The following is a 9851-nucleotide window of genomic DNA, read 5'->3' on the forward strand; positions in this document are numbered from 1 at the left end:
GGTTCCAATGGCAGAAGCATTCTTTGAAAACATGGCTGTCAAAACGACCTCAAAGCACAGCCCTTAATGAACATCAACCTTGTTTCTGGTGGTTGTTACAAAATCTTTAACTTACAGCTCAGGACTTAGAAGGTGTGATACATGTGTTAATGAGGGTGTTAGTTTTAACTGACACCTGAAAGGATGGTAGGTCAATAAAAGCTTGATATATTTTCCAGTTTAAGAGATATAACCTACATACACATGCACACTAAGTAGCTTCAGCTGTGTCCGACTCTTTGTGACCCTACGAAATGTAGCCTGTCAGACTCCAGTGTCCATGGGATTTCCCAGGCAAGAATACTGATGTGGGCAGCCATTCCCTCCTCCAGGGGATCTTCCTCACCCGGGGATCAAACCCAGGGCTTCTGCTTGGAAGGCAGATTCTTTACTGTTGAGCCACCAGGGAAACCCCAGGGAGCCATGACATAACCTCCCTCTGGGATGGAAATCACATGTGAAAAATTGTAAAAATCAGTGACAAGGATGGTTGTGGCCTCTTTGGTTTCAAATAACATGAAGCCAATTTTAATCTCAGACAAATGTATTTCAGAATAAAAGTTTTCACTTCCTGCTCTCTACATAAACTCCCAGGGTTCAATCTTTATCAGTAACCTCACATGAGTTTTTACTTGATTCCATTCCTATGAATATCTCATTTTCTATGCCAGGGATATCAAAGGGTTGGTAATTTTCTAAAGTAAAATTTTAAATCACAAATTTTAATAAGTTCAAAATCTTTAGTAACCAGCTCCACATAAATAAGTAATCGTTGATATTCTCTCTAGAACACCAATGAAGCAAGCTTGTGATTGATTATAGCTACTCACCTGAGGCGCTTATAAACATAAGTACCCAAACTGTCAGGGGTATTTCTCTACAATGCATGTTTAGGATTCTGCTTCAAACGGTTTCTCTGGAAAACAGAATAAAACAGATTCAGCCAAGACTTTCAAACAAAAGCATACCTGTTTCATGAAAGAGGTTTTAAAAGTCTTCTGGCATACAGGCTAAAAAATTAGCTCAACAAATTTTCATATCACTTCATACAGTCACCAGTGTTCCTTAGAACTTTTAGCCATGTAGAATTAATAAAATTTCAAGGCAATTCAGCGGGAATGCAAATTTCTAAGACAGCCTGCTGTTTTTTAGGTCTGGTCCACTAAATCTGACCTCAAAGGTCAAAGGTGAGGACAACAGTATTTCTAGAAAATCCACTATCCTGCAAATGAACATTCTGCCTGTGTGGAGGTGTGTGTGTGTGCATTGAAGCTTCTTTTTTTCCCTCCCACTACACCAAAATATTCATCACAATCTTCATATGGGTTGAATTTTTAAATATTGACCTTTCTCTTTTTAGAACTAAGTTTTTCACAAGTTAGGAGTTACGTTTATCTTGCTCATCACTATATCACTAAAGTCAAAGCCTCCCACATAGTAAGTACTTGTTAATACTTGTTAAAAAGGAAGAAGTGTGTCTATACTCACATGACCATAGAAAAACTCCCAAATTTCAGAGTTTTATACAATCCAGATGCCTAAGCTAAATGGACTCAGTGTACTCAAATCTGTGTTGAATTTTGATGCTAATCCAACCCATCTTTTGTTTGACTAATTATAATACAAATTGAGAGAGAATACAAAAATGGGTACATTGGGGTTCATAGATCAAGACTGAATATCTCATAAAGGATACCCGTGTTCCTTATGTAACACACACCTGTAAAGGAAGTGAAACACGGTGGAAAGAGCTTGGGGTTTGGGACATACAAAACTGGGCTGGCATTCCTGCCTGAGTCCTCACAGGCGGTGCAACCTTGAGCAAGTTATTTAGAAGTCACAAGGCTTGTTTGCTCATTACCAAAATAGTGTTGATAACAAGGCCTATCTCCAAAAAGTACTGAGCGATTAAATGAGCAAATCTTTATGAAGGATTCCTAGAGGTGTGATAGTCTCTCTGCTCCAAATAATGCTTTCACTAATTGCCACTCAGTTCAGTTCAGTTCAGTCACTCAGTCGTGTCCCACTCTTGGTGACCCCATGGACTGTAGCACGCCAGGCCTCCCTGTCCATCACCAACTCCCTGAGTTTACTCAAACTCATGTCCATCGAGTCGGTGATGCCATCCAACCATCTCATCCTCTGTAGTCCCCTTCTCCTCCCGCCTTCAATCTTTCCCAGCATCAGGGTCTTTTCAAATGAGTCAGTTCTTCACATCAGGTGGCCAAAGTATTGCAGTTTCAGCTTCAGCATCAGTCCTTCCAATGAATATTCAGGACTGATTTCCTTTAGGATGGACTGGTTGGATCTCCTAGCTGTCCAAGCGACTCTCAAGAGTCTTCTCCAACACCACAGTTCAAAACCATCAATTCTCCTGTGCTCAGCTTTCTTTATAGTCCAACACTCACATCCATACATGACTACTGGAAAAACCATAGCCTTGACTAGATGGACCTTTGTTGGCAAAGTAATGTCTTTGCTTTTTAATATGCTGTCTAGGTTGGTCATAACTTTTCTTCTAAGAAGTAAGCATCTTTTAATTTCATGGCTGCAATCACCATCTGTAGTGATTTTGGAGCCCCAAAAAATAAAGTCTGTACTGTTTCCCCATCTATTTGCCATGAAATGATGGGACCAGATGCCATGATTTTCGTTTTCTGAATGTTGAGTTTTAAGCCAACTTTTTCAGTCTCCTCTTTCACTTTCATCAAGAGGCTCTTAGAATATTGTTAATGCCTGAATCCTCAATGAAGTTTAATGGCTAACCTGCCAAACCATTCACATTAAGCCTTAGGAATAACATCACCAAGGCTTTGATGTAATTTCTGAGAGAGAATACTCAATAATGTAAAGACAAAGGAATATAGTATGAGTGGAAAGTACCAACTGATCATAACCAAATTAGAATACATCTATGGTTTGAAATCAATCCCTTGACCACACACACACACACAATTTTATTATTAACGCTATCTTCTTATCTCAGGTAGAATGAAAAGCTTCATTTCCTCTGGTTGAGGTCAATACAGTCTTGTAAAGGACACTGCTGGGGTTTTTTTGTTTGTTTTATTTTTAAAATTTTCAAGGTCTGCTAAGAGATGAAGTTATTACAAGATTATTCAGCATTCTGATGATTTAACTCTGAGTTTCAATATGCAACATGTGAAGATCCTAGTATACAGATTAGCTGGTATTTGCACTGCTTTCTGTATGTGTATATATAAAATTTTTAATGTACTTATTATGGATTTAAAACATTAAGATATTAAATTATGAAAGTCATTTCCAAAATAAAAGCTATTTTGATAAATGTCATAGACACCCTGGTACTTATCAATCCTTATATATCCTTTAGCAGGAGGTAAGTATTACATTTCTTACATGCAGGAAGTTTGGTGTGTATTTTTAGTGTTATGTTTGATGTCGATACCATTTTTTTTTTTTTTGCCTTTTCATAGTTTAAAATTTTTTCTTTTTATTTCTTTCTTTGAAACAATTTTTCTGATTTCTAAAGTAATGTATTCCTATTACGGAACATTTATAAAATAAAGATTGAAAAGAAGAAAATAATTTCAATGTGCATCATACTTTAGCATTGGTTCATACTTCTTTCTGTATATTTTCAAATAAGATTTAAAATCATCTCATATCCTGCAGTTACTACTTAATGAAATATCCTTTTCCTGTATCAAAAAATACTCTTTGTTATGAATTTAACTACCACATGATATTCCTTCTTATGGATATTCTATAATTTACAAGATATATTTTATTATAAAATGACTCTGTGGCCATCTTCCTGTGTACGACAGCATAGATCAGTTTTTGGGGTACAGCCTCTGGCACAAGACTGGCTGGATTTGAACCCTCATTCTACCCTTTTTAAACAAATAATTTTTATTGGAGTATAGTTGCTTCCCCTGGAGTAAGAAATGGCAACCCACTCCAGTATCCTAGCCTGGAAAACTCCCCGGGCTGAAGAGCCTGGCAGGCTGCAGTCCACAGGGTCACAAAGAGCTGGACGTGCCTGAAGCGACCGCATACACACATAGTTGTTTCCAGCATGTCAGCTTCCACTGAACCGCAAAGGGAATCGGCTGTACGCACGCATATATCCCCTGCTTGGTGTTTTTTTAAATTTCCTTCCCATCTAGGTCATGCCAGAGCACGGAGTGGAGTTCCCTGTGGGCTACATTAGGTTCTCATTAGCTATCTATTTTTATACAGACAGCCATACAGAGTGAGGTAAGTCAGAAAGAGAAAAACAAACGTCACATATGAATCCACATTTGTGGAATCTGAAAAAACTGGTACAGGCGATCTTATTTGCAGAGCAGAAAGAGACAGACGTGGAGAACAAACATATGGATACCAATGGGAAAAGGGGGCATGTGGGATGAATCAGGAGGTTGGAATTGACCCATATACACTATTGATAGTATGTATAAAATAGATAACTCATTCTATTCTTTAGCAGCTGAATAACATTGGGTTGGTCACTTATCACCTCTGTTCCTCAATCAATTTGTCCATAAAAGGGAATAACAATACTACCTCCCAGAAATGTGAAGGTTACATGAGTTACTGCTGCAAAGTGCCTGGTGAGTGGTAAATATCACTGAGCTATTATTACTGGTTGGCCAAAAAGTTCATTCAGGTTTTCCTGTAACATTGTGTGGAAAACTAGAAGGAACTTTTTGGGCAACCAAATATTTTTCTGTATTTCTTATTTTTTCCTTGGTGCTACTATATGGCAATATAGCTATGAGTCAAAGAATATATTCTAAACATGATAAATGCATACCACCAAACTGTACCCAGAACTGTAATAATTCATACCCCTCACCAGCGCAAGACCTGCACCCTCCCTCGTGGCTCAGTTGGTAAAGAATCTGCCTGCAATGCAGGAGACCTAGATTCGAGCCCTTGGTCAGGAAGATCCCCTGGAGAAGGGAATAGCAACCCACTCCAGTATTCTTGCCTGGAAAAACAGACGAGCCTGGTGGGCTACAGTCTGTGGGGTCACAAATGAGTCTGACATGACTGAGTGTCTAACACACCAGCACAAGACAATATTCCCCTACTACACCCACATTAGTGTTGAGTTCTCCCCTTCTTTAAATCTGATTGGGCATTTAAATTGGTAAAATAGTATCTCATGGCTTATTAACCTGCATTTCTATTGATATAAATGAGGCAAAATACCAATCATGTATTTTCAGTTATTTTATATTCATGTCTTCATGCTTTTTTTATCCAGTTCTTAAATTTTTAAGAAATTCGTTGCAAAATTTCAATTTGTTGCATTGTTTCCCTTTTTAATCCCTGTTTTGATGTCTTAACATATGGACAAGTTTTTATTTATGAATTCAAATCTATCATTCTTTTGTTTTGTAATTTTTTTTTTTTTTTTTGGTTGAGCTATGCAGCACATGGGATCTTATCAATAGTTCCCTGGCCAGGGATCGAACCTGTGCTCCCTCCCAGCCCATCTAAGGCCCTTGCATTGGGAAGCGGGGTTCCAGATCCCAGGACAACAGCACCAAATGGGTGTGGTGTGTCAATAATACACTGAGCTCAGGTACCTACATCTGAAGGCACAGCCCAGGCATCTATTTGATAACTGCGTACAGGCGCTGGGGTTCTAAAACCCTTGGAGGCACCTCAGAGAAAGGCAAAGGTTTTGAAATTAGGAAAATTTAGGAGTGAATCTGGGAATCTGTTACTTAGTAGCTGGATCCCCTTGGGTAAACTACTGAACCTCCCTGTGCTCAGGTCCCCCTCCTTTTCAGAAGCAAACTTCACCACTATTTACAATAGCCAGGACATGGAAACAACTAAATCCGTCCAGTGACAGATGAGTGGATAAAGAAGATGTGGTACTACATGGAACAGTGAAGTAAAGAGAACTCACTCAATCATGTCCAACTATTTGCGACCCCATGGACTGTAGCCTACCAGGCTCCTCCATCCATGGAATTTTCCAGGCAAGAGTACTGGAGTGGGTTACATGGAATAGTACTCAGCCACTAAAAGGAACGAAATAGAGTCATTTGTAGAGACGTGGATGGACCTAGAGTCTGTCATATAGAGTGAAGTAAGTCAGGAAGAGAGAAACAAGTATGATATATTAACGTATACATGTGGAAAAATGGTACTGATGAACCTGTTTCCGAGACAGGAACACAGACGTAGATAGAGAACTGGCGTGTGGACAGAGGGAGGGTAAGGGGGGGTGGGACGAGTTGAAATTAGGACTGACATATATATTATCATGTATTAAATAGATAACCAGTGTGAACCTGCCCGACAGCGGAGGGAGCTCAGCTCAGAGCTCTGTGATGACCTGGGGGGACGGGGCAGAGAGGCTCAGGAGGGAGGGGATATATGTACACAGGCAGCCGATTCACTTTACTGTACAGCAGAACCAACACGGAATTATAAAGCAATTACACCCACCCCGCCAAGAAAAGAGAATGGGAAACATACTTCATTTGGCCTGAAGGAGGCTAAATCGAAAACGAAGCACCTAAAAGTCAGTGTCAGACACAAGTAACTGGTAAATGAAAACTCTCACTTCCTTTTCCTGTTCTCACCTTTCTAGAAAAAAAAAAAAACAATGGGACGGTTTTAGCCTCTAAAATTACACTATCAGGGAAAGTTGATGATGCTGAATCACCAATTATTCATGTAAGTATGCACATATACTTAATATTTAAAATTATATGCATAACATATATAATGGGGTTCCCTGGTGGCTCAGCGGTAAAGAATCCACCTGCAATGGAGGAGACACATACAGGAGACTCCGTTAGATCTATTCTTGCCTGGGGAATTCCATGGACAGAGGAGCCTGGCCGTCTACAGTCTATGTGGTTGCAAAGCGTCAGCCACGACTGGGCGACTAACACGTTCATACATCCTCACATGTATATGCACACATATTTAACTGATCTTTCAGAAATGCTGCCCCAGAGGCTGGCCGCCTCCTTGGCAGCAGAGGGCAGTGGAAGAATGTGAAGGTGAAAAAGACAGGTCTTTCTTACCTTCAGAAGGGGTCCCGAGGCTGGAGCGGGGCCTTCCGCCACACGGTTCAGACGACGGAGGCAGGCGAGAAACAATACCTGCTGCCTTTCTCCCACCGTGAAAGAAGAAAGGAGGAGCCGCAAGTGTAATTAAACAGGAAAGGCTGAAAAAGAAAAGAAAAAAGGAAAGGAACGCGAAGACAGAGAAAGAGTCTGGCAGAACTCAGCTGCGAGTGGGTTGCTCTCTGCTCCAGTTCCGCGGCCGGGGGACGTGTCCTGGGTCTGGGATGCTCCGCGTCCGGGTTTGCTCCGGTCAAGATTCTTCTGAGTCTGGCTTCTCCTCCGGGTCCGGGGTTCTCCCAGTTTGGCGATGCTCCTAGGACGGGGGCGCTTAGAGTCCCCGGTGTCCCAGGTTCGGCCCGTTCTGGGTCCTGGGTGTCCCGGCCTGCGGCGCACCGGGAGCGGAGTGCGCGCTCCTCGCCGCGCTCGGGGTACAGGCTCCTGTCTCTGGGCGCCCCGCCCTTGGGTTCCGGGGAGCGGCTCGCTGGAGCCGGGGACAGAGGGGGCCGTGGAGGCTGCGGCGAGGGGCGGCGCGCCTAGGTCCCCGAAGCTGGCGAGGGGCCCCCGGGGCCAGGAGGGGCGCGCCTGGGCAGCTCCTACGCACCCTGGGCGCAGCGGGCAGCTTGCACCAGAGCCCCGGAGTCAGGCTTTGGACTGAGAGCATTTGCGCTTTAGGGGAAGGGGCTGGGCCAGCAGGCGACCTCAAAGAGGCAGAAGAGGAGTCCTAATCCTGGGGGCCCGGCTTCGCGAGGCTAACCAAAGGTGCGGAGGACTCGGTGTTTTAAGCCCTGGGGTCCTGGCTGGGTCCTAAGGCTTTCTGCTAAGCCTGATGGATGGGCGTTCCGTCTTGGGAAGTAAAAGAAGCACAGAGGTGTTAAATTGAAATTTTAATAGGGTTAGAAGAAAAGGAGGCCAAAGGAGAAGGTGTGTTTGTAAGTTTTTATAGTGTGCTGTGAGAAATGGAACATTTCCTGCCATATCAGTAAATAAGGATGTCACAGACATCCACGATTTCAGCCCTCCAATGTGAGCCCTAAGGACACTCTGGAAGGAAAGAATACCTGCCATCTAGCTGTCATCAGAATGTAGCCGTTCCCTAAGGTGAACATTGAGGCACTTCAGGACGTGCAAACACAGGATATGACTCCCAGACAGCTGAGATGCACATCAAAGGAATAATTACAATGAGCCCAGACTCTTCCATCTTCCCACACATAAAAAAGAGCTAAATTCCTTAACCTGAAGCATCTGGTTTCTTTCATTAACAGTAATCATTTGATCTTCCCAACTGCCTGCCTTTGGTTGCAAAGCTCCTAAATATCCTAGCTCATCCCCTCACTTCCTCACAGCAGTTTCTCAGAACTATCTGAAACACTATCTCAGGGATGCAGACCTTATTTTGCCCCAAATACAACTTTAACTCTCAACTCCCACATTGTGCATTTTTTAAAAAAATCAGCAGATGGAACTCAGGATGTATTTTTAGACTGGGCTGTGATTGTATCTTTCAAACAAAAATGAGAAATGAAACCCATGGCAGACAGGTAAAGGGTTTAAAGAGAGTGATTTTCATTCTTTTTATCCAATCAAAGTCATTCATCTAATAAAAGAGAAAAACCATAGGATTTCTCAATAAATGCAATTAAAAAGCAACTGGCAATATTCAATACAGTTTCTTGATTAATAACACTAGGGAAATTAGGAACAGAAGGGACCATTCTTACTCTGATGAAGAACACCTATAAGAAAGCTACATGTTTGTAACTACATAATTAATAGTGAAACCCTTCGGATTTTCCTAAGATGGGGAATAATATAAAGATGTCAGCTCTCACCTAGGACAATCATTTTGTAATTAGTAAAGAAATAAAAATAAAAGGCATAAAGATTGGAAAGGAAGAAATAAAACTACTGGTTTTGGCAGAGGGCATAATTTTATGTTGACCTCCCTTTGAAATCTACAAAAAAAGCCTGTTGGAAAAAATTAATGAATTTATCAAGATCACAAAATACAAGGTGAATATATAGAAATCGATTGTGTAGTGGGAATTCCTAATAATGTACTTTCACAGCTTTGAGAAATTTCACAGAAATAGCACCTGGAAAAATAGCATATATTAAGAAACTATGTTAATGATTATCTTTCATGTTTTCCTTAAGAATAATCTCCCTGTTACAAACCCCAAGTCCAAACCCAGAAGGGAGTATGACTGGGATCATAAAAGCATGGACCTTGCAATGCTGGTCAGTGTCAGGCACTAACACTGCCTACGCACTTGCTAATCGTTCCCAAGACTAGCCCAAAAGGGAAAGGCCTGGGGTAAACACAAGGAGATCTGGACTTTGTCAGCGTAGTCCATGACATTTAGGAGTATGTGTCTTGAGAAAGATAAGACCTGAGAAAGTCTTGTAGTCTGCAATTAGGAATAAAAGCTGGACTCAGAATGGACTCTGCACCTCAGTCCATAGAGGCTGCAGATCCGCTGACCCATTGCACCAGATTTCATGTTGTCTTCATTTTCCTCACTTGCTACCAGACCATTAGTGAAACAGATTGCAATTCTATATACTAATAATAGAAATTTGGAAAATGAACTTTGTTAGAAAGATACCACTTACAAAAACATAAAAAAATCAAATACTAAAGGATAATTTTTTTCAAAGATATGCAAGATATCTACTATGAAATCTACAAAATACCACTAGGAGACAGGAAAGACCTCAGTG

At 41.4% G+C, this 9851-nt stretch overlaps 1 protein-coding gene across 1 annotated transcript in view; it reads right to left on the reverse strand.

The window, feature by feature from the left end:
- Positions 1 to 7534, reverse strand: part of IL18R1 (interleukin 18 receptor 1) — a 37577-nt gene extending 30043 nt beyond the window's left edge. Inside the window, exons 1-2 of the mRNA XM_061155844.1 lie at positions 7086 to 7534; positions 870 to 955 (exon numbers count right to left, since the gene is read on the reverse strand). Of these exons, the coding sequence (XP_061011827.1) occupies positions 870 to 927 (58 nt within the window). The 5' untranslated portion in view covers positions 928 to 955; positions 7086 to 7534. The remainder of the gene's footprint in view (positions 1 to 869; positions 956 to 7085) is intronic.
- Positions 7535 to 9851: the final 2317 nt, after the last annotated feature.

Source organism: Dama dama, chromosome 11 (genome assembly GCF_033118175.1).
Source record: "Dama dama isolate Ldn47 chromosome 11, ASM3311817v1, whole genome shotgun sequence".
Lineage (NCBI taxonomy): Eukaryota > Metazoa > Chordata > Mammalia > Artiodactyla > Cervidae > Dama > Dama dama.